This window comes from Lissotriton helveticus, chromosome 9 (genome assembly GCF_964261635.1).
Source record: "Lissotriton helveticus chromosome 9, aLisHel1.1, whole genome shotgun sequence".
NCBI lineage: Eukaryota > Metazoa > Chordata > Amphibia > Caudata > Salamandridae > Lissotriton > Lissotriton helveticus.
Window position 1 is genome coordinate 230,672,205 of NC_136070.1, and position 25,985 is coordinate 230,698,189.

The window sequence follows — 25,985 nt, forward strand, 5'->3', positions numbered from 1 at the left end:
CCACACTTTCATAAGTTAGTATCTCATGGGCAACTGAAGCCATTGAAGGCATAAACGTAGACGGTGGTCGCAGATTGGTGAAGGCAGTCATGGCTGGAGTTGGTTTGTTTTTGAAAAAGAATTTCAGCCTTACTTTCCTGAAGAACCTGGTGAGTTCAGTTTGTATGTTGAATTTATTTGGATAGGAGGTCGGTACAAAGGAGAGGCCTTTGCACAGTATCTTTCTTTCATCTTCAGTGAGTGTGTATTTAGATAGATTTATGATGGGATCACTTCTATCAGGTGCCCTGGTTACCACCTGTACGTCTTCCTCCTCGTGCTCCTCTCCCCGTGGTCTTCTTGCTGAAAACGTACTTGCTTGGGGGTGTTGCCCTGCTGTCTCCCGCTGTCCCAATTCTGCTGTTGGTTGCCTCGATTGGGGCGGTTGTTCCATGACCCTCGGCCTCTTCCTCTGGGTGGTCTCCACTGGCTGCCCTCTAAAAAAGGGGATTGGTGTTCTTGTGGGTATTCCTGTGGTTGGTACCATTGTTCCTGTTGTTGGTAGTTTGCACTGGATGCGCTCTGGTCGTTCTCGCTGTCACCACTGTAGGAGGAATCCGAGAAATTGGTATACCTTCTTGCACCCCTGTATCCTCCCCTTCCTCTATTAGAGAAACGGCCTAGGTTGTCTTGCCTATAGTAGTCTGGTTGCAGATAAGGGTAGGTCTTTTTCCGGTCAAAATACTTAATATCCTTGGCCAATTTGTCTAGTTTCTTTGTCTGGGTCTCAACATCAAAGTCTTTTAGAGTCTTTTTTAGTCTCTCTAATGTTTCTTTAGCGTCAGAGAAAGCCGAATGATTGGCAATCTCCGCCTTTAAGTCGTCAATTTCTTTCGTCAGTTGTTCCACTTGATCTTTGGCCGTCTCAACTCCCAGCACCATCCAGTGCCGGGAGCAGTTGTTGGCCACGAAACTGAATCCCTCCTTAAATTTCGGGTTATCCACGAAGATGGCTGGTTCGTTCCGGACCTGTAGTCCGGTAGGTATGATGTTTGCTCTGAGATAACCTGTTAGTAAGTGACCATGTAGCTTGGTTCTAACTAGTTTCTTCTCTAGGCGTTCAAGTCTAGTGATCTTCTCATTGAGGGAATGGTCCACACTGCGAGTATCACTGGTTAGGAAAGCAGTTCCCGTTTCACCCCCGATTAGGGTCTTAATGTAGTCTTCTGTATACGAGAGGGTCTCAAGTTCCATATTGATGAAGCCCTAACTATACGCAAAGTGAATTAATCAAAATTGTTTCAAAAGAACGAAAACCCTCGCAAGAATCCTCTTGCTCTGAGAGTGTGAGTACAAAAAGGGGTTAGCCCTTACGAACTCCAGACCTGGGTCAGTGAAGCATTGCAAAAAATGGGGTTGGTCAGAGTTGAAGAATTTCAATTGGGCTTATAGAAAGCCAATTATTTAATTTCAATGTTCACACAATCAACAACTTCGTTGTAATTCAACTTAAGAGTATGTTCTTCATTAATTTAGACAATTCAATTCAAAATATATTGGCATTTATTTTAAGCAAAGTTTCAATCAAATTGCAGCCAAAGGTTCATTATAACGACATAGTAGACATGTAATTGTAAATTCATTACATTCGAAAATTCAAAACCGTGCTCTCAGTGAGAAGGGAAGGGGTGAGTGAAGTGAGTGGGACACGGTAAAGGTGTGGTGACATTTTTGTGGCATCATTTCGCAATTAAGAAGCCTTTACACTAAAATCAATTAGCAAAGGTTCCACGTAATCATCACACATAGAGGGCGAGACACAATCTCTTTTTTCAGTCCTATGGTGTGAAGTAAGCAAAGCGTAGTTCTACGTTTCGACCCCTGGATTACGCTAAAGGGTTGCTTTCAGCCTCATGTTGGGGTCTTCATCAGGAAAGGGGGGGGAGAGCCTAGGGGGCAAGGTAAACACTTAATTTAGTATGTATCAGTGATTGTGCATTTGTTTACAAAGGGGTTTAAGAGACCGGGGATGTGGTATTACCTACATCAATAGACGGTCGACGTCTGTGCCGTCTAAAGCGGGGCCATGGTGCTGCTCCCAAAGTTTATCTGAAAAAATAATAAATTAAAAATCGGCGTCAGGGTGCTAGTTAGTAACAAACTGCCAGAGGGTGAGTGGTCGAACAGACCGGGACTTACTTTTACGTTGTACTACTTGACATAGTACCGGAAAACGCTGTGGGCATGTCCCTCATTCACGGGGACCTCAAGTGCTCCTTAGCTGTTGGAAAAGAAAGGTAGCGCATTGAAGCATGCCGGGCAAGGGCATAGATTGGCAGACAAAGTCCGCGAGAAGGATTAGTTATTGAGTTTTATGGTCAGGCAGGAGGGGTTAGCATCTTACCTTAGGACGGGACCGCACTGGGTAGATTCCCGTTCCAGCTGCGCGTTGCATCCGAGTGAAGACTCGCGGTGCAGCCGCTGGATGCCGGTAAGGCGAAAAAGGGCTCGTCTCAGACGGCCAATCAGCGCGAAGGTAGGGCGGAACCATTCTAAAAATCAAGGGAGCGTCTACTCTGGACTGAGTTTGGAATGACGACTGCAAGGGGGGGTCTGTAACGAGCCCTTTTTCGCCTTACCGGCATCCAGCGGCTGCACCGCGAGTCTTCACTCGGATGCAACGCGCAGCTGGAACGGGAATCTACCCAGTGCGGTCCCGTCCTAAGGTAAGATGCTAACCCCTCCTGCCTGACCATAAAACTCAATAACTAATCCTTCTCGCGGACTTTGTCTGCCAATCTATGCCCTTGCCCGGCATGCTTCAATGCGCTACCTTTCTTTTCCAACAGCTAAGGAGCACTTGAGGTCCCCGTGAATGAGGGACATGCCCACAGCGTTTTCCGGTACTATGCCAAGTAGTACAACGTAAAAGTAAGTCCCGGTCTGTTCGACCACTCACCCTCTGGCAGTTTGTTACTAACTAGCACCCTGACGCCGATTTTTAATTTATTATTTTTTCAGATAAACTTTGGGAGCAGCACCATGGCCCCGCTTTAGACGGCACAGACGTCGACCGTCTATTGATGTAGGTAATACCACATCCCCGGTCTCTTAAACCCCTTTGTAAACAAACGCACAATCACTGATACATACTAAATTAAGTGTTTACCTTGCCCCCTAGGCTCTCCCCCCCCTTTCCTGATGAAGACCCCAACATGAGGCTGAAAGCAACCCTTTAGCGTAATCCAGGGGTCGAAACGTAGAACTACGCTTTGCTTACTTCACACCATAGGACTGAAAAAAGAGATTGTGTCTCGCCCTCTATGTGTGATGATTACGTGGAACCTTTGCTAATTGATTTTAGTGTAAAGGCTTCTTAATTGCGAAATGATGCCACAAAAATGTCACCACACCTTTACCGTGTCCCACTCACTTCACTCACCCCTTCCCTTCTCACTGAGAGCACTGTTTTGAATTTTCGAATGTAATGAATTTACAATTACATGTCTACTATGTCGTTATAATGAACCTTTGGCTGCAATTTGATTGAAACTTTGCTTAAAATAAATGCCAATATATTTTGAATTGAATTGTCTAAATTAATGAAGAACATACTCTTAAGTTGAATTACAACGAAGTTGTTGATTGTGTGAACATTGAAATTACATAATTGGCTTTCTATAAGCCCAATTGAAATTCTTCAACTCTGACCAACCCCATTTTTTGCAATGCTCTTCTATAACCAGGGCTTCTAGAAACCTAAGGGAATCAAAGGACAAACACGCTCTACCCTAGCCCCTTTTCTTCTGGGTGCCTACAGACCGCAGTGATAACTTGTAAGTGACCAGTTATGTAGCAAAACAACACCTCTTGCTTTGTAAGTATTTTTTCATTCTTTCAGCGCAGCTTCTGCCCCCTTCTGTAGTGTCCCCTGGGTCATGTGACACTAAAGGAATGGCAGAAAATGGTACTTGGGTTATCCACCTCCTGCTTTTGCCATCACCTACCTTCTCCAGTTCTTTAGTGACTCACCGAGCAGGAAGATGTCTGCCCTCTGCAGTACCCCCGATTAAGTTATGTTTCCAGGCTTGATTGCTTCTGCTCTCTTGCACAGCAGAAGCAGCCAGTGATGGGGATGGTTTGAGACTAGTTTTCATGTTCTTGATTATGAAGAGGTGTGGTGGTACCCATACATGGAGGTTGTGATGTGGGATGCAGGGGGCTACACAATGCCACTTAGGATTATGAATATTTGAATGGTGGGATACACGGATGGGAGTGTGTTGGAAGAAGCCAGGTGTTGGGCGCATCAGGACGGGGCTGTGTTGCCCCATCCTGATGCGCCCAACTTGTATCGTAGGACTGTGATTGTCCCTTAAGGCAGGTCAGTGGTGCACAAGAGGAAAATTACTTTTCTATACTCAAAACAAATGTGTGGTGTCCACCTTGAGGTTCTAAAGTGCCATCATCGACAGCTTGAGTTTCAGTGTCATTATTTGTTATGTTATGTAAAAAGCACCTGGTGGAAAACCTTCATTTTGTTAACACTGTACCATTCACAATATAAAGGACTTCATCTGCTTCATAGCAGGGCGGCCACACTAGTGCTTTAGTTCTGCCACTTGATCCCCAGACTTTCCTTTTGAATTATATTCTCATCATACCATAACTCTTAATCGTTGTGCCTTCATTTAGATTACCCACAATGCAATTCCTTCTAGGAAGTGTTGAAGCATCTACTCATTAAGAACTCAATTTTACTCATTGTGATCAAGTGATTCTCATGGTTGGGAGACCAGTATCCTACTTAGTGAGATTCTTCTGTCCTGAAGAACAAATTCTAATGTTCTTTCAACTCCCTTTTGTTCCTCTTACCTAAGTTAGTATATAGGTTTTTCGGTAGGTGTACTGTTTTATTTATTTTTTTGCTGAAGTAGGGAGGTCTAACTCTCTTGCTTCCAAGGCAGTTGAACTTAAACGTTTGCATTGGCTGATACCCAATCTAACAAAAGTTCTTCAAAACAGTAAAGCAAGAAAGTCCTTAACCGAAATAAAGTTAACTTACAAGACTGCCTCTAGTACATCTGAATACATGAAAACAGATGTAGCTATTGCATTATTTTCACTAACTGTTACGTCTGTTATAAGCACAACTGTGAACAAGATAATAGCAATAATGAATGAAGTAGGTGTGCAGTGATATTAAGTTAAAATTCAATTATTTAAGAAAATTATATATATATCCATACTAATATTATAAAGAGAGAGCCCAAACCTTTGAGGCAGGTAATCTCAGTAACCACAGCACCAATCACAACATCCAATACAGCGTTGGAAAGGGCAGTTGCAGCAGAAGGACATAGGCTATGCAGACGGCCTCCATATTTTTTATTTTTTTTTGCAGAGTTTTATATAGCGCGAACTTGACCCAAACTGAATCAGGTATCAGAGCGCTTTACATAGCACCAGTTACGTTACATGAGGACACACATTCATTTCTGTTAGGCACGGGGAGATTAAGTGATTTGCCCAGAATCACAGGATGTTTGGCGTCGTTACCAAGACTCAAACCCAGATTCCCAAGTCCGAGGTCGAGCGCCTTAGCCGTTAGGCCAACTCCTCTATACATTTAAAAGGTAAAAGAACCATGCCAGCAAAGTAGTCCCTTGTGGGCGTGTCTGCGTTGTGCTGTGGGCGTGGGCTGGGGGCGTGACTAACGCTGGGGGCGTGTGGTACGGCCATCACATTGTGGGCTGGAGGGTGTGCTGGGGGCGTGACAAACGCTGGGGGCGTGTGTCCGCCCTTCATGCCATGTGAGTTGTACATACAAGCGCCAATTACGTTGCTGCGCAGCATCAAGGGGCACGCTGGGGGCATGAGAAACGCTGGGGGCATGTGTCGGGCCTTCATGCCATGTGAACGCAATTGCGCCGCATCAAGGGGCATGCTGGGGCGTGAGAAACGCTGGGGGCGTGTGCTACGTTCCGCCCTTCATGCCATGTGGATCGTACATTAATCAGAAGATCGTCTGCTGTGGCCATGTGCTGGGGGTGTGACAAACACGTTCACCTGGAGGCCTGGTAAGTAACGTTAGTGCAGCCTCTCCTGCATGCTGTTACTGAACTCTCTCATTCAACGAAATTACACGCGCCTGCTACCATCAACCAGGGCTCTAACCGGGCTCAGGCGGCAGATCAGTACACTAATTACACGCGCCTGATAACATCAACCAGGGCTGCAGCTGGGCCTCAAGCGGGGGAACCCGCGTTTGCTAACATCAAACAGGCCTGCATCTGGGCCTCAAGCGGGGGAACACGCAAATGAGCGTGTCTGCGGGGACAATTACTGCAGCCTCTCCTACTTGCTGTCACTCAACTCTCTCATTAAACGGATTTACCCGCGGCTGATAACTCTCTCATTCAACAACATTACACGCACCTTCTAACATCAACCAGGGCTGTAGCCGGGCTCAGGCGGCGGATCACTACACCAATTACACGCGCCTGCTAACATCAACCAGGGCTGCAGCTGGGCCTTCTCCGTCCCTATTCTAATGAAACAAAAAATGTTGTCTGCCGTGAGATTTTAAAATAAATTGCCCTTGCCAAATACACACATTCTATTTCATACCCGGACAACGATGGGACAGGCTGCTAGTATATATATATATATATATATATATATATATATATATATATATATATATATATATATATATATATATATATATATATATATATATAATATAAATTCACAGAAAAAAACATAGGTTTCAGGGGCGTTATAGTTAGCTGGACATTTCACTCGTACAAAACCATTGAAATTCCCCTGTTATGGTTAGTTCATCTACCTATAACTCGCGCGTCCGCAATGCACTGCTGATGATGTCACATATTACAGTACAGTGTCCCGGGGGTGGGCACCCCAGGACATTGCAGGAGCCGTACCTGGGGGGTGGCTGTCCCCAGAGCCATCTTTGGCCCCCTCCCACCATTTTGCAAAGCCCCGTTGCCTGGTGGTCCCCCCCCCACTATTTTCCAAAGCCCCGGGGGGTGGTGGTCACCGTGGCTGAGGGGGTCTGTCATGGACCCCCATTTTAAATATTTAGAGCCCCGGGAGGTGGCGGTCCCTGGGGCGTATGGGGGGGGCTTGAGCCCCCCACACAGGGTATGTTTTCATTTAAAAAAAGCCCCAGGGGGTCGCGGTCCCCAGGGCTCAGGAGGGCCTTAGGGGCCCCCCAACATTAAACTATTAAGCCCCGGGGAGTGGCGGTCCCTGGGGCTGCAGGGGGGCCATGTGCCCCCCGCAATTATTCATACTTTGCCCCAGGGGGGTGGCGGTCCCCGGGGCAGTGTGGAGGGTTATTTTCAAAATGCCCCCGGTGTGAGAAAGTGGCTCTACATACTGGACAATAAGGTAGTACAGTGTGTATAGAGTCCACAAACCCCAAAGGTATAACAGAGGTTAAAGTCCGAACTGTCCTTACTCTCCAAAGTGGTAGCTTGGACGAGCAGTAAGGCAGTACCAGAGGACAGTGTAAAGCATTTGTCGTACACACTCAGTCAGCAAAAGGTTTCACACACTCAAGGTCTGACTCCAGGCCAATTGTTTTTATATCCACAGATATAGTTGTTTTATTTTTAGAACCAACAGTTATAAAAAATATACTTTTCTCGTTATGAGTACTCTCACGTAATTAGTTTGCTAAGGGGCAATAAAGTTTGTGCACACCATTAATACAGTATTGACAGTAAGCACCACAATCCTAAAACACACTATAGCATTGAGCTCAATGAGTTTTCCACCTGTAAGTACAGTTGATTACTATACAGATTACTTTAGTAGTCCCAGGACCAGATCCCTATTAATTAATATATTTGTTTAGTTCACAAATAAAATTTTGAGTATAGCAGTTGATGCTGTAATCAGTAAATCTTTATTCAGTTTCACAACCGCACAATGGGCATTACCATTGTGCTTATTATGTAGGAAAATGAGAGAATTAAAGGCAGAAATGGAGGAAAACCCAAAAACAAACCCTCCCAAATGTAGGTTGTCCAACCTACCAAGCTCCTTTTTCCGCTTGATGTGGGAATCTCCGGGGTGTTGATGACTCCATTGATTGTAGAAATGCCGCTCCTTTCCCTGAATTTTTATTAATTTTCTCAATACCTTAAATTTACCATAATTTGTGCAGCCATACTTCTTCATTTTGTTAAAATGTATTGCTTCGCCGCCTAAATGAAGTGAAATTTTATTTTACACTCCCTCATATATGATTGCCAAACTTTCTTGAAGGGTCTCCCCAGCAATACTACCTTTTGGGAAACCTCCTTGCATGGTCCTCTCTGTAGTCTAAAACCTCCTTCTAAATTTGCTTCCAGACTGGCAGTGTCGCCCCGGTGATGAGTTAGGTATAGAAGCTGGGGGACCACTGTGTTCTGAGCAGCCAGGATACCTCCCACGAAAGCCTACCAAAGAGCCTGTGGTTGTTCAGACACCATTGATTGTGTGTCACTTTGTATCTAAGCCCTCACCCCTTTGAAACTGTCACATTTTGGTATTACACCTAGGAAAATTCTGTGAAATACGGTTGGAGAACCTGTAACAGCTAAGAGCAGGTAATATGTCATGTGGCATAGCAGGTTTTCAATGATCATCATTAGATACGGTCAGAGTCACAGTGTGATACGCGATGCACTGAAGATCCAATGCGGAACAGTCCATCAGAGGTCTCTTCGGCACCAAGTTCTAGGCCCATCTTCTGTGCATACAGTTAGGTAATGATTGTCAATCCAAAATTGTTGGAACCTTGCAGGAGATTTTTGTTGAAAAAAAGAGGATAACATTTAATGATGGGGTGAAGGTGCATATAAAAAGCTTGGTCTTGAACGGGCTTGGTACTTTCCTCAACCTCATCTGACATGGAGGATTTGAAATCTCTCATGGTGGTATAACGATCAGACACAGCTATTGTGTTTTCTCTCATACTCCACAAATGTTTCCTTCATTTAATTTGACCTTCATGAGCTCAGGTGAGAGTTAACTCTATTGCGATGGCTTAGAGCTATCACACTTTAATGGCAGCCCTTTTTAACGCAGTGGTCAGTTAAACACAGGTCTGTTTTCCTGGATTCAGCAAGGTATTGTTAGGCTCAAGTTCACTTGCATGCTACATCCGTTCATGAAAATTCAAATTACTCCCAGCAGTCTTCATTCTTCGCTGGTCTTAGCATTTGCATTAGATGATCTAAGTGAACTGCTGCTGAAGATGATGAGCAGTAGTCAGAAAACTTGTGTCTGTAAATCCACCTTTGCAAATTAATCTATACTGGGCCACCTTGCTTGTGAAATTTTCCTAGCCTTTTCCAGAGCCATTAAAATGTGGTAACCTCAGGTAGTAAAGCTTTTTTCTTTTTGTAGTCACAAATCCTATGAAATGGGCTTCGCGACCACACAACACCTTTTTATTATTCTGGAAATCCAGAATTACAAGCAGGAGGGAGGGAGACCTTCCCTTCCACTTTGCAATTCACACAGGAAAATTACAATTGCTTGTGAACCTCAATCTCGGTCACAAACCCTGGAAAAGTTATCAGTTTTCCAGCTGGGGTGGCAACTGCTTCCGCAGAGAGAATCTTGTTGGATGGTTTCTGATGGGGGGAGTGAACGCACTGGTCCATGCTGCCTCTTAACCCCAATGTGCTCCCAAACTGGAAACTTTTTTCCATGGGCTGTTTATTACAAAATGTTTCTGATTTGGTAAAGCAAATTCACATTTACAGCCATTCACGGGGGAAGAAAAAATACAAATATTTATTGGGCAGGTCGTTTTGAGGCATATTCATAGCTAAAGTCAAGCAATTAGGATGCTCTGGTGAGAAGCTGAAGTTTGGGAAGAATTTTTCTAGTTCATCAATTATAAGATAGTATTGCGGATATGATAGCAAATTTCCTAAAGTCACTAAACAATTTCCCAATCCAATTGGAAATGCTAGATAAATGCGAAGGTGCTTCTAGAGTAGTAGGATAAGCAGGAAAAGCTAGAAGGCATTTTTGGTTCGTTTTTTTTTTGCATGTGAAGGTAACTCTATGAACTTAATGAGCAGTTAGTCTCGCTATAATAGCAATTCGCAAGTAGTTTGGTATTAAAGGGGCATGGATACAGTTGATTTTCCATAGTGGCTTTGCATATATACAGACCAAGAACAATAACAGAATTAACATTTGTATCACCCCACATTCTCTGCCCCAATAAGAGCCAAAATATATGATAGGAATGACACAATGAGAAAAGACATTGGATAAGACATAAGACCTAGTGGCCACCATTTATAGAAAATAATAAAATGGTGTTGTGTGGCTGCAAAGCCTGTTTCATAGGCTACACAAATATTAAATATTACAGCTAAATGTCTAAAGTGAACGAGGGAGGTGACCAAGTTATTGAACAAATGGGTCTGTTATTTAATTTTGGAGAAGGCTATTACAGAGTATGAATTGACAGACCTCTAAATGGGTTTATATAAGAAAAAATACCTATCCCAGAAAGGTTTGGAAATGCAGGGAACTGAATTACCAAACATTGCTAATAGGTCATTTTTCTGTCGATGGCCACCGCAGATGTTTGCACATCAACATCACCATATTTGATTGAATTCTCTTTTGCTTTTAGAAAATCTATTAAAAGATGCAGCACGTCTGCTAGGCAAGTTTTGAACATATTTTCATAAACCATAATAATGAATTCAAAGATGGATGCATGCACATCGGTGATGGGGATCTTTGCATTGATTTTCTTAAAAACGAAGAAAATTCAGTGAAAGATGCCTGTGGCGCATGGACAAGTGCCATCTTGGAATTTTAAACATTTTAAGATGGCCATCCCCCCAAACAGTGGCAGGTGCCAATGGAGCTTAAGTGGTATAAAGGCAAAGGGAGGTGAGTGTGCGCTAATGCTGAGAAGGGGTGGGAGGAAAAGGTGGAGGACCAGGGAGAGAGGATGGAAAATAGCCCCTCATATGCACTGCAGTGCAAGATTTAATGTCAGTAGTAGGAGGGAACATGCCACTGAATAAAAAGAAGAGCAGGGAGGAAATTCATTGAGTAGGGAACAGAGATTTAAGCGGGACAAGCCATCCAATCAGGAGTAATGGCCTGATCCAAAGCCCTCTCCAAGTATTGGATTGTTCACAATAGGTCTTTGCAACAGACTGCTTAAGCTTACCTTAGGCGGGGCCTAATAATGATAAGCAATGCTCCTTAGTGTGATTCTACTTAGCAGAGATATCAGACTAAAGCTGAAATCAAGCTCATTGTGTTCCTGTAACAAGGGAGATTGACAAGTCTCAAGTGATGTGATGTTTCTCACCTTCTTACAGATTCTAATATTGTGTCCGCAATTTCTGGTTGCTGAGAAAATTCTATTCGTACTATGAGAAAATATTGTGATTCGAACTGTAAGCCATTGGCTGCTAGACTCCTGTCACTTGCCACACATGTACAGTAGCTAACGGTCACTGAATAAGCTGGAAACATTGCATCTGATTGTCAGAAAGTGTTGTTGATGATGAGAATGATTTAAAAAAATGAACACCGGAGATGTAACGTTGGAGATTAAAGGTGTCAATTCAGCACCTGCAGAATCATTCTGAATTGTATTATTACTACTGTATTCATTTCCAGATAGGAGGAAACAGGCAGACCTCTTTTGCATTTATCAGTTTACTAAATGGACTGATATGCCCTTTTGTGCTGGTGTTATCAAACAAGTGTCAGTCTTAAAATGATCTGTAAAAGTCTGACTAAATGGAAATCCTTGCTCCTAATCTCAAACAGCACGCAGACAGTGAAGGCGCGCTCATGGACATTGGAGATCTCCTGCAACCCAGTGCCATCTCTCTGGTGTCCAGCCATGGACAGTCAGACTCTCTGCAGGAGGATGAGGTGAATGGTTTCTCCCCTAAGAAAGACTCCCCTGCACATTTAAATCTGAGCGACACCAGTGGAAAAGACATGGGTGCAGAATTCACTGCTTCAGATGATGAGGACGAGAGTGAAATTCTAATGGGAGATGACCAGGTAGCAGATTTTGCCAGCTCTCTTCTGACTGCCATACATTGCTGGCACTATAGGGCCAAGGCTTTGCTTTTCACTCGGGTCGCTACGGTGAGGGTTTGTCTCTCGATCAGTTTGATTTACATTCATGCAGAGCATGGCTTGCAGCTGATTTACCCAGATCCACTTCTCATTTTCTAATCCTAATGCACTAACTTGTTCCTAGTTGCTCAGATTCCAGAGCAAAAGCTGCAATTAATCTGAGTTTATTTTACATCTGCTGCACGTGCATGGCTTAATTGACAGATGAATTACTAAATATGCATTTAAAAAAGATGATTTATTTTTGTCATTTGATAAATCAATTGTAACAAGAAAAGAGATTGATATCTGGGGGTAGGGTAAGACATATTGTGCAGTGCCTGTCCTCTACATTCCTTTCTATAGTTAGCATTATCAATAGTGGTAATTGGTCAAGGTAGTAGCCACACATTTAAAATACTTCGACTCAAGCCATAACTCTATCACACTGAGCTGGCAAAGTAAGCAAACCTGACCCTCTGTAGAGGAGTTCCCTTCCTCTTTCCATCATATTTCCATCCACCTCTCCCTCTATCCTTTCATCCTTATATCTATTCATCCATTCTCCTGGGCATTTACTGCCATCTGTTCATATATACCCTGATCCTTTTAATCACCTACCGATCAGTTATTCCATCTGTCCATACTTTTAACCTTACATCCTTTCACTCTTCCCCATCTGTTCATTCTTCATCCTTCTATCCCATCACCCTTTCACCTATAAAGCATTTCACTCTTCCATCCATCCTTTCACCTTTCCTTTCATTCAGAATTTCACCCTTCTGTACCTTTGTTTGGCCTCTACATTCAGATTCTACTTTTCAGCTGTTGGGTTCTGGAAGCATAACTGGAATGCAGAAAATATTCAAGAACAGTTTGTTTTCAGCAAAGGATCATTGCCCAAATATGGAGAATCCAGAAGGTAATTGAATGATACAGCACGGACATCAAGGAAAGAGAATTTCCACCATGAAAATTTTTTATTTTAGAAGTTCATCATCAGAAGAACATTGGTGACAAGCCTCAAGACAATACACATCAGGGATGGAGCATAACATCCCTCTATTCTGCTTAAGTGCCACGACACATTTCGCAAGGACAGCCAGCCACATGCTATGCCACCTTTGTCTGCGAAAGGCCCACAGCACGGAATTAACCCCGGGCAGAGACCTCTGCTCCGCCCACGGAGTGTGCGGAGATTTGCCTTCTCCGTGTTCTGCAACTCTGTGGACCTGCGCATAGCCCCGCTACACCCACTACGTCCAGGGTTACTTGGAATACTGTGACGCGTGCGCCGTGTTCCAGTCCAAGAGGCTGAAGTTGAGGGAGAAACAGAGATGGACTCACCGCACGGTGGCGCAGTCTCAGAAAACATCTCTGAAAGATCATGGACCGTCAACTGAAGAGGAGTACTTTCAGGAAGCGGAAGTCGCACAGGGAGGGCACTCTGACTCAGAAGAGGTTGCCCAAACAGAGGAGGAGAAGCATTGAGAAAGACAGTGAGGCAAGGACGCACTTGGTAACAACAATGGGGCACTTTGGAGCCACGTTAAAATTCTCTCTAAGCCCTCGAAGGCTAACTCGACACCAAAGAACAATGATGATTGAGCGCAAGCACAAGTCAAAAGAACCCCATGACTCAAAGTTGAACGACACCAAGAGCTGTGAGAAAAGGAGGTATTGGAGCCAAAGTGGAAAACCTCTGCACCCACCAGAACAGAGATCTCTTGACATCAAGAGGAAATAGATGGAGGAGACCCTGAAGAAATTGTTTGATCAAGGGTCCTCCAAGATCAAGAATCAGTAGAACAGGGGTTGTATGGAATAGAGAATGTCTCACCTGATGAAGGGGGATACCTACCTTGCTACACCTTCACCCTGACGATATTTCAGTGTACAATGCTCTAGTTAAAAGCAAGTACATAGAGGGTGCAGCTAGAAGAGAAATAGGCAGAGCCATGTTTCTTCCTAGAGACCCTGCTGCCAGCCCAGAAGTATCAGATCCTCCTAATGCAACCCAGTGTCCTGGACCAAGGACTGGAGATCTTTAGAGAACCAGCTACAGCCACAGGTATGACGCCCAATGTAGAGCAGAAGTACAAGCTCTCCCTCAAACACCCTTCTTATATCAGAAGCAGCATGGCAGCAGACTAAATCATTATTGCCACTGGATGCAAAGGGCCAGTAACACCACTGTCGCAGAGCCCCCACACCACCCCCACACACACTGGACAGGGAGAGCAAAAAGATGGTGATGGCAAAAAAAATGAGAGGTCACAGCCATCCAATGGTGCATCTCCAAATCCAATGGACTACTCAGGAGATCAGCAAAGAGAATGGGTGGAGGAGCTAATGCAACACCTCCCACAGCAGTTCAAAAAGAGGACAAAAATTATCATACAGGAGGGCAGGACCATCTAGAACACCTGCCACTAATCAGCGGGCATAGCCAGCGGATGGCTGTGCTAAGATACCATCCTTCGGAGATGTACATGACTGAGAGTCTTCGTATTCAAACTGGAAATGCCAGTGATGGTTCTTAATATGACCTTAAAGGTCGAAAGCATTTTTGACCCAGCACTGAATGACTCAATTGATAAACTAAAAAAGGACAGTGAAACCGCAAGGGCCATGGAAGCTCTACACTTCAGAGGGTCCTTTTGTGGAGGAATGCCACCAAAGGCGAAGCCTACCTGCTAGATTGGGATCAAATCCCCATGCCATTCCTTCATTACAACCAACCTTTCAAAGTGCTCCATCACAGTGGTTATACCTGAGCACACTTTGGAAGACAGACTAGCCACGCATATCATTCTCTGGATGACTTGATGTTAAAGCTGAGATTGTTCAGACAGTGCCTCTGGAGCATAAACATTTATACATACTGTGTGTTTTTTTCTCTAAACATGGAGACAAAATCACCAGAGACCAAAGACTTTTTTTCCAGAAACAAACAAAACTCAATTGAGGCACCAAAAGATCCTGGCATTGACAACAAGCGTGCCTTTATTTGCAACAGAGTAGAATGCAAAATGCCAAAATTGTGAGTCTAGTTAGCCGGAATAGTGGTGACTGGGGAGTGCCCTGTTGATGCACTGTTTAGGGAAACTTTCATACACCTGTTGCCCTATCCCACTGATACTACTGGTGTTAAACAGATGCAAACAAGTGTCAAGGACATTAATCCTCATTGTTCTGCAATGCTCTCAACAAACCTTGGTCTCTGAACTGGTGGATATGGCACAAGACTGAGTGATAAGACTTCCGCCTCACCAGGACTTTGTAACCTCATGGCTGTCGCGTGCACTACCTGTGGAGTGATGCGCACTTCCGTTGGCCATCGCGGCCCCGCCCGCGCAATAGAACGTTCCGCACTAGCGCGGAACGTTCGGCGCAGTTAAGGTGTTCAGAATGCAAGGGAGCCAGGAGTACAACCTGTAATAAGCAACCCATGGCTGCTGAAGACTTAGTTTTGTCACCTGGGGTCTCCCATAGAGAGCTACAGAGGTCCAAAAAGAGGCCAGAAGTGCTACACTACAAAATGGAACAGGTTCATACACTGGTGTGACAGAGTAGATTTTAAGGATCGTTGGAGACGAGACATTACAGTGATTAAGTACTTCACTCACTCGTTCGACGAGGGCCTATCATATGGCTCACTTAAGATTCTCCTCTGCCATACTAACATACACTAGCTGTTTCTTCAGTACTCATGCCACCAAGGTCGGTGCCCACACTAATATGGAATTTAAACCTAGTGCAAAAGCAACTTATGAAGTCTCCATTCGAACCAATGCATAAGGAGGAGCTTAAGCTCAAATGTCTCACACTCAAATCAGCCTTTTTGATTACCATCACATCTCTGCAGAGAGTTAGTGAATTGCAAGCACTTGCAGTGCAAAAACCTAAAAGATAAATGAAGAATACCCCACATTTTCTGCCAAACGCCATCTCACATTTTGTTGCTATACAACTGTTAGCTGTTTTCCAAGATACAAAAACACTAGCAGAAGGGCCCTGCACATGCTGGATGTCAAAAGGGCATTTATGTGTTACTTGCAAGAAACAAGCCAAATCAGGAAAGGAAGGTAGTCAGTTCTTTGTATGCTTCGTACCATGAAGCAAAGGCTCTCTTGTCACCAAGTGGACCATTGCAAGATGTATAGTCCAAACCATCAAGACATGTTACAAGACAGCAGGTGTTGCGCTCGAACAAAGACCAAGAGTGCACTGAACAAAGAAGGTGGCAATGCAGTCATTCATTTTGAATGTTTCCATGCATTTCATCTGTATGGTAGCCACATAGTCCACTATTATGTGGATAGGAATCACAGATGCACAGGTGGGACAGAGAGTACCAAAGCGCTTGTTCAAAAACTCGCTTGAGCCCAGCCTCGCAGGAGAGGAGAATACCGCGAGAGTAAGTGCACAGCAAGTGAATACAGAAAATATTTGCGCTGCCAAATGAAAAGGATACTTGCCTGTAGGAGTAGTTTTGCAAATTGAAGACATTTCTGGATTCACACACCACCATTCCACCAGCCCAAAAATAGAGAGATTGCTGAACATAAAAACTGTCCAACGAAGATTTAGGCAGCCATCACAAAGACGAGAGTCGCATGAAGCGGGAAAAAAAAGAATATAAAGGTGGCGACCACCCAGAGGGGCTCCTTAGGTGAGCGTCTGATGTCACAGAGGGATGGACAGGACACCAAATGGTAAACCTTACCAAGGTAAAAAAAAAAAAACGAAATTAAGAACTACAAAGAGAGTATCACCACCAAACACTAGATGACCTATGTAGCAGGGGATGTGAATTCAGAAAAGTCTCCAAGTTTCAAACTGCTCCTTCCGGAAAGTTACAGTTTCCATCCATTCTCTTGCATTTCAAAAAGCATTTTCCTCCTAAGCAGAGAAAGCTTTACCATAGAAATGGGATCAGACAATATAACACCAATAATCAATTAAAAATGTGTTTTACTAATTTTAAAATCCATGTCTTTCTATTGTTTTTAATATATGGCAGCTTGAGCTTTGTCAAATGGTAACACTTGCATCACCATTGTTAACAGGTCAGGCTTTTGTTTTGTTTACAGAACAAGGAAATAAGAGAACTGGAGCTAAGAAAGGGGTCGAAGAGGCTTAGACGTCAATCTTCTGAGGAAGCAGAAATGCATCAAAGTCTGACTATACCACCTCCTGATAAGGTAAGAAATTGTTTTCACAGACAGAAGTCTGAAAAACGACTTTCATTTGTAGACAATAGAGAGCATAATAGTCTGAGAGCTTTCTGACAAAATAAATATTTATTTATGAATTATTGTATAGTGCTTTAGAAGGACCCAGCCCTTAACTTATTCAAAGTATATTACAGCCATCAAGTGGAAGTACAAAAATATAAAACTCTGACCCATCTAAATGAGTGAATAACATACTGTTGAGCAAAATTAAAGCAGTAAATAAATGTTAAATTTACATTAAATAAACTGTGTTTGAAAAATATCTAGAGATGTGATGCAAAACACAACTGAAGTCGGAAGAAGGAACAAATGATGGAGTTATAGAGAGGTGTAACAACAAATAGCAATTTTTATCTTAAGGAGTGTGAGGGGAAACACATGTAAGAGGAAATAGGAAGTTGAGGAGAAAAATAGAATTAAAGTAAGGGGGTTGGTGAACTGTTGACATAAAATCTGTGGTGCACAAGTATTGCACCACACTGGCAATGAAACTTCTTCAATACGTGCATTTTTTTAGAAAATCATGAACATGGATTGCAAGATTAAGTGATGTATAGTTGTGCCTCTTCGGCTTTCATATGCAAAAGAAACAAGTGATGGACGAAATGCTGAACGATGCAAACATTCACCCCCAGTCACAAGGATCTGGGTTTAATCCTTCATTCTTTTGCACACCACACCACCCCGGTTTGGACCCGGCCATATGCAAATCGGTCTAGACACTGTTCCTTGTGGGAACAGTTTAGCCCGAACTGCCAAGCCAGGTCCTCCCTGGGCAGGAAACCAGCATCCTGGCACCAGTTTTAGGGCATAGCCCTTCATCAGCCAGGCTAGCTTCAATCCAGTGGTGCAATGAGCAACTGACCCATGTCTGGGCATACCCTTCCCACTTAGGCCGACATATGCAAAAGAAACAATTGATGGACAGAATGATGGACAATGCAAACATTCACCACCAGTCACAAGGATCTGGGTTTAACCTATCATTCTTTTGCTCACTACTCCAGTTTGGACTCAGCAATATGCAAATCAGTCTTCACCCTGTTCCTTATGGGAACAGTCCAGCCTGAACTGCCAAGCCAGATCCTCACTGGGTCAGAAACAAGAATCCTGGGACCGGTTTCAATGCATCACCTTTCATCAGGCAGGCTAGCTTGAATCCAGTGGTGTGGTGAGCACAGGACCCACGTTTGGACATACCCTTCCCACTTAGGGCGATATATGCAAAAGAAACAATTGATGGACGGAATACTGGACATTGTTCTGCATTCTGTCCATTAATTGTTCTTTTTGTATTGGTCAGCCCGAGTGGGATGGGTATGCCCATACATGGGTCCCGTGCTCTGCATGTGACTGGAGTCAAGCTATCCTGGCTGATGAGGGTTGAAACCCCGAAACTGGTCCTCGGATGCTTGTTCCCAGTCCAGGGAGGACCTTTTTGCTTAAGCTTTCATAGCAGTACCATGCACGGTTTTAAAGCATTCCTAGGATGCTTGTTTCCAGTCCATTGGGGACCTGGCCTGGCAGTTCGGGCTGGACTGTTCCCATTGGGTGCAGGGTCAAAACTGATTTGCATATGGCTGGGTTCAAACTGGAATGGCATGGGGCGCAAAAATAATGTATTCAGACCTAGATCGCTGTACTTGGGTGAATGTATGTCATTATTCTGCATTCTGTCCATCAATTGTTCTTTTTGCATTGGCCCCCTTAAGTGGGGCGGGTATGCCCAGACGTGGGTCCTGTGCTCACCATGGCTCTGGAGTCAAGCTATCCTGGCTGAGGAGGGGTGAAACTGGTCCTAGGATGCTTGTTTCCAGTCCAGGAAGGACCTTTTTACTTCGGCTTTCATAGCAGTACCCTGCATGGTTTTAAAGCATTCCTTGGGAGGCATATTTCTAGTGATGGATATTTTCCATTTAGATTTGGGACATGATGGTTCATAACAAATCTGAAGTGATGTATTGATAGCGGGAAAAACTGCAATATACAATGTTTTATCCAAGAACTTTAGTGCAACCTGTTTATGCCATGTATATTTTGGGCAATATTGACTATTCCACACATGAGATGGTTTATGGACTATAATATTTGAACTTTGCCATCTTGAAAATAGCCGTAACTAACTCCCAGAGAATGAGCATGTGTTCTTGCACTGAGGTGAGGGATGATGGGCATATGTGCTTGCACGAATGCTTGTGCAGCCACTGGACCTCCACCTCTCTTGAAAATAGAGTTTATCACTGTATCAAAAACAAACTACTAGTTCTAGCGAATTGTGCTCCTATGTGGTTTCCAAAAAATATTGTAAAGATTAGTTTTTTGTCTCAAAGGGCCATGTAGATATCCTTTCAATGTTCTCTGCATGAGCTAGTGAAGTGTATCGTTTTTAGGTCGAGCTGACGTTAGCATTCATGCGAAGCATGAATGCTGTCAGCTCGACAACTAATGTGATCCGTTTTTAGGAGAGTGGACACCAAAGTGTTACGAGCGTTTTCAGTGCCGGATTTCACCTCGGGAGCGCGCAGCATTGTCTGCAGTGGCAGTGTCAGTTTCGCTTTTTTATTACTTTCGTTTTTCCAGAGGCTGGCTGAGGCTGGCTTGGAATGAACAGGCTTGCCCCCGCGCATGCGCAGAGTAACTCACAGCCCTTGCTTTTACAGACGCAGGCAGGCAGCCCCCACCCCTCTGCATGCACGCACGCACGCACACACAGGCGAGCGCATGCACACGCAGGCACACACATACAGGCACACAGACACTCGCTCACACACACACACCCCCCTCCCCCACAGTCACACGCACGCACACATACATACAAAGCCCGCCCGCCCGCACATGCTTTCCCCGCGCCCCCCGCCTCCCCCTTCCCCGCGCCCCCCGCCTCCCCCTTCCCCGCGCCCCCCGCCTCCCCCTTCCCCGCTCAGCAACGCACTCACCGGCTTCCTTCGTGCGGTGGCTCTCCTCAGCTGCAGGGCCCGGCAGCAGGACTCTTCTTCCCTCCTTCTGCACCGGGGCGCAGGGTAGGCTCCTGCCTGCTCCGGTGCTCCAAACACGGCGGCTCCGTCCAATCGCGGCTCTTCCGTGGGAGGCGGGGTAGGCTCCCGCCCTCCTACTTCCTGTTTCCTGTTGACGCGCCGGCCTGCCTGACTTCCTGGTCGCAGGCCGGCAGAGTGACGGCAGTGATTTGCGGTATGTATTTAGTTAGTTATTTATGCATTTTTATATAGCGCGGACTTTACCCGAAGGCGGTATTTATTTATTTATTTTTTTTGGGACGCTACCTTTTTATTTAGTTTTAAACATTGATGGCTGAATTTTATGGCACTGTACTTCTGAAGTCCCCTCGAGTTTGGTTACAATACTTTCTATCCAAGCCGATAGCGTAAGGCGTTTGGATATGTACTGATCCTGGACCCCATATCTGAACCGAGTCATCACATAATTCATAAACAGATCGAGCACTCGAAATCAAGACACGGCCCTTTTTTACACCCTTTTTAGTTGAAGTCATTTACTTTGTCCATTACCTCATAAACCGGCTTTAATAATGTTACCGCTCTTTAGGGGCTAACATGCAGAAACCCTGCAGCCTTTCGGGGGGATCCTATTCAGCCCAAGCTCATTACATATCTGCGAGGCATGCTTTTAAAGGAATTCATGGAATGGCTGAACTTAGCCGATAAAAATCTGAAATTCACCCACAATTTTTCCCCAGACCAAGTGGAATTCCTGGACATTTGGGTGCGACATACAGATGGCAAACTGACAGTCGATCTATACCGTAAACCCACTGCCAAAAACACCATCCTTGAACATGGCAGCTATCACCCTAACTGCCAAAAAGATTCCATTCCGTTTGGCGAGTTCTTGCGAATAAAAAGAAACTGCACATCTATAAAAGATTTCATGATTCATGCCAACCAACTCACGGAACGTCTACTAGCAAGAGGATACCCCAAACGTCTTGTACGTAGCTCTATGAAAAGAGCAAAATATTATAACAGAGATGCCCTACTAAACCCAACTCCAAAACCTCAAGACCAGAAATTGGTCTGTGTTCTGAATCATTCCACTATTAACAACAAAATAAGGAAGGTCATCTACAACAATTGGAAGATACTGAACACAAATGATCAGGAAAGCAGATTAAGTAAACCTATCCTGGCATTTAGAAGAAATCAAAATCTCTGCGACAAACTGGTACACAGTAGGTGGAAAGGCCAAATAAAAGACAAACAGCAGACCATGGATGGAAACCCTCTGCCAAAGGGCAATCACAGATGTGGTAACTGCCACGCATGTGACCAAGTAATTCCCGGCGAGAAATGGACCTATGGACAAAAACAAGGAAATCTAAAGGAAATGACAAATTGCAGAACTAAAAATGTCATATATCTTATTATATGTCCGTGTGACATAGGATATATAGGGGAAACATCACGAGAGTTCCGCATCAGACTCTCGGAACACAAATCTGCAATTAGAACTCAAAAAATCAATGCCCCTATGGTGTCCCACTTTGTCCAGTATGATCACAAGGAAAAAGACCTACGATGGCAAATTTTAGAGCGTGTTCATGCCCCTCCTGGCAAAGACCCATCGATTTATCGCAAAAAACGCGAAACCTTCTGGATACATCATCTGGATACAGTTCGCTTTGGGCACAACGAAGAAATCTCGTGGATAGTCACACTATAAAAAATATGGCCACATCTGTAACTAACACCCCTGCCATCCATATATGTTCTCTCAGCTATTTCCATCTAGCTCCGCCACATGAGATGCTTGCAAAGTCTTACAAATGATACCCTGTGTCAAACATTATGTAAATCGTGGTATAATCCGCCACAATTTGGTACCTTACTGTATAATTCTCCCAAGTTCAGTCGTCGTACATATTCTCTCTCCACTATAAGATGGCTGCCAGTGAGCATACTATCTGACCTTTAGTCCTACCACTATGTTTCGCCAAACAACACAGCATTAGTCTTATCTTAGTGTTTATGATTCTCCACCTGGCTCTAGTTGCGATATTATATTTAAATCGCCACACATGCCTGTTCCAGCCTCACAGCGGAACTTTTTCCACAGAACCCCCGGTCGTGGCAGTAGCTCGTTTAGAAGAAGGTAAGAACCGCTCCCCCAGCTCTAGCCTGTTACTGCTGTTGCAAGTATCTCGTCTTTCTTAACTGCACCACCGGCGAATTTCAAATCACCCTCTCTGACGGCACATAAAGCCTTGCTTAAACAGCCCGTGCATATTTCTGACCGACATGTCTTTTTAACTTCAGACACGGTCATCCACCTATTGAAGAACTGAACCCTTGGAAGCGCTGCATGCAAGAAACACAACGTTACTAATCAGGTACGACAATCTGCCCGTAAGCCCCATTTAGCATGTCACAAAAGTGTTTCACTTATCTAACAAGCTATAGCTTAAAATGATGAGACAATGCTTGAATGTGAAGCTGTTATTTCTTTAACGAGCGCTCAGCTTCTGTCCTTTTCTGAAAGTGTCCTTTTTCATCAAACGCTGCACTTACTCGAAAAGCTACAGCCATATCTCCATACTAATGCAACAATGTTTCACTGTGTAGCGGAGTCAGCTATAAATAACGCTCAGCCTCCGATGTAGAAAGTCAGCTACAATGTTTCACTGGGTAGCGGAGTCAGCTATAAACAACGCTTAGCTTCCAATGTAGAAAACTAGCTAAATATCACAAGCATTTTCTATCGTTTAGTCTTTCCACACTAGAGTAGCTTAAATGAATTAAGATCAACATGGTGTGCTTCAAAATCTCTTTTTTTATATATTTGACTACCTTATTATACAGATCATGGCGCCCTAAACGAAGCTCCCTAAGGTTTTACTGACAATACATCGTGTACTTCCTAACAGGTAATGCAATCACAATTTAGTATAATTTCACGTTAAGCACGGTTCCAGCCCATTGTTCACCTACATTTTTTGCATCTGTACAGAAACTACCTAACTGCCCTGAGAAAACGCCCCGGGTGGCTCCAAAAAATTAAGGAAATCTTGAGGCATGGGCCTCTCATTCTGAGGTAATTGACAAATAATTAAACCAGCATTATTAATATAACACCCTTTGGCCCATAAAACTACAGAAACTCTCTGTACTTTAACTTTCAGCACACACTTCAAAAAAGTCCAGCAAGAATCTTAAACATTTATATATGCAGCCTCTTCAAAACATAGGTAACCCCTATACTTATATATATATATATTTCTCAAATAAGGGTAACAGCGCACTACCACAGACCCTAAAAGCACTGCATGCTTTAGGCATTTTGCCAATCACTCTAGGTGCTTTAGACCTAGTGGGTTCATTGTTTCTGATTTCTTCTCTTTCTTCTATCCTCTTATTATGTGGACTAACCTTGTTCTTAGGTCTACCTAACCATACTTAGCAAGAGTGCTAGCTAGCTATGAGTTTTCAGCAAACTCCTAAAATATGTAAAGCATATGTGTGTATTTACATGATGCCAAAAACTAAGATGTAAAAATGTAAAAAGTAAAAGAGTTCATGATACTTATATATTTTTCCTATTTTTTGTTTTTTCAGAATTTTGTATGTTGCCCTCATATTTTAAAGATTTTGTGTCACTTGCCTGTTAGTCTTTTGTCTTTGGCCCTGAGGAAGGTGGCTTTCCACCGAAACGTACGTCGGCCCAACACCCCTGTCTTGGATACGCTTTGGTCAAGTACATCATAACCAACAGAACCACTCCATCTAGGTTCCTATACGTACCCTCTCAAATACACCTTAGAGCTACCACTTATGTTAGTCAATGTCTTGTATAATTTTGTTTAGCTGTATTTGTTAGGTATGTTCATTATTATATTTTGATATTGTGTGACAAATGTGTGTTTTTGTGTCTCTGATCAATAGGATCAATTGTTACTAGAGGGCATTTTTGGTATGATAGGACTATCACCAAATGTATGTAAAATGTTGATTTGTGAAATGATAATGCAATGTATTTTTTATATATGAGTCTTTAAAAAAAAATTTTATTATAAAAAAAAAATGACAAAATAGTCTAATAAAAATGTTCCTTGTTTGAATAACATTTCAAAGATCTTTTTTTGGCATCTTTTGACTAAACATTTAGGATATATTCAATGTTGAAAGAAATATAGGCCCTCCAAGAGGTTCTGTCTCCTTGTTGCAAGGCATGCTTTATACTCAAGAGCCTCGGGGCCTCTTCGCATTCTGCAGGGGGGGCATCATTTTGCGCTCCGCCACAGCAGGCTGCCTCTCTGTGCCCGTTCTGCATTGGCGAAGGCTTGTACCCCAGCTCTCAGGCAATTCACGGGTGCTCGGACAACGGCTTTTTAACTAATTTAAATGATAAGGTTTGCGGCTATCACTTGTTTGTTTAATATTACGGGCATGTGGGTTGTGTGATGCTGCATAAACAGATGCGTTTGGAGTTTATTTACCGATCCGCTATGGAGGGGCTTTTCTTTAATCTGTTGGTGGCTGTTTTTTTTTTTTAATTTATATTGCGTCTTCATGTACACATGATGTTTGACTTTTTTGAGCAATTCGTTACGTTGGGCTTTTGTATAATTTGATACTAGCTGTTATTTTATTTATATTGCGTCTCCCGATGCTGTGTTTGCCTGCCCCGCCAGCTCTCCAAGGTTGCTATTTGTTTCTTTCCCATCTGCGTACATCACTTGCGGGATACAGGTAAATCTGCATTCTAGAGTTGCCTTTATTGTTTTGAGGCCGGGCGCAGGGGCTGCTCCGATGTTATCAAGGCTGCTATCCCACTGCTAAGGCGGTGCTGCACTCACTGCCTTGTTTATATTTGTTTTAGTTCCGTGATGCTCCGATCTTTGCCCCTTCCGAGTGGAGCTTCCGAGTGGAGCTTCCGAGTGGAGCTTCCGAGTGGAGCTTCCGAGTGGAGCTTCCGAGTGGAGCTTCCGAGTGGAGCTTCCGAGTGGAGCTTCCGAGTGGAGCTTCAGAGTGGAGCTTCAGAGTGGAGCTTCAGAGTGGAGCTTCAGAGTGGAGCTTCCGAGTGGAGCTTCCGAGTGGAGCTTCAGAGTGGAGCTTCAGAGTGGAGCTTCAGAGTGGAGCTTCAGAGTGGAGCTTCAGAGTGGAGCTTCAGAGTGGAGCTTCAGAGTGGAGCTTCAGAGTGCAGAGTGAAGCTTCAGAGTGAAGCTTCAGAGTGGAGCTTCAGAGTGGAGCTTCAGAGTGGAGCTTCAGAGTGGAGCTTCAGAGTGGAGCTTCAGAGTGGAGCTTCAGAGTGGAGCTTCAGAGTGGAGCTTCAGAGTGCAGAGTGGAGCTTCAGAGTGCAGAGTGGAGCTTCAGAGTGCAGAGTGGAGCTTCAGAGTGCAGAGTGGAGCTTCAGAGTGGAGCTTCAGAGTGGAGCTTCAGAGTGGAGCTTCAGAGTGCAGAGTGGAGCTGCAGAGTGGAGCTGCAGAGTGGAGCTGCAGAGTGGAGCTTCAGAGTGGAGCTGCAGAGTGGAGCTTCAGAGTGGAGCTTCAGAGTGCAGAGTGGAGCTTCAGAGTGCAGAGTGGAGCTTCAGAGTGGAGCTTCAGAGTGGAGCTTCAGAGTGGAGCTTCAGAGTGGAGCTTCAGAGTGGAGCTTCAGA

The 25,985-nt window shown here is 44.1% G+C and overlaps 1 protein-coding gene and 1 long non-coding RNA gene across 2 annotated transcripts in view; both read left to right on the forward strand.

Moving 5' to 3' along the window:
* PLEKHG3 (pleckstrin homology and RhoGEF domain containing G3) overlaps positions 1-25,985 on the forward strand; it is a 203,415-nt gene that overhangs the window by 134,977 nt on the left and 42,453 nt on the right. The window contains exons 14-15 of the mRNA XM_078662284.1: positions 11,786-12,147; positions 17,214-17,324. Of these exons, the coding sequence (XP_078518410.1) occupies positions 11,786-12,147; positions 17,214-17,324 (473 nt within the window). The remainder of the gene's footprint in view (positions 1-11,785; positions 12,148-17,213; positions 17,325-25,985) is intronic.
* On the forward strand, positions 22,421-23,233 carry LOC144781118 (uncharacterized). The gene is made up of 3 exons (XR_013600880.1): positions 22,421-22,484; positions 22,649-22,722; positions 23,192-23,233. It is a non-coding gene; the product is annotated as an uncharacterized LOC144781118 (long non-coding RNA).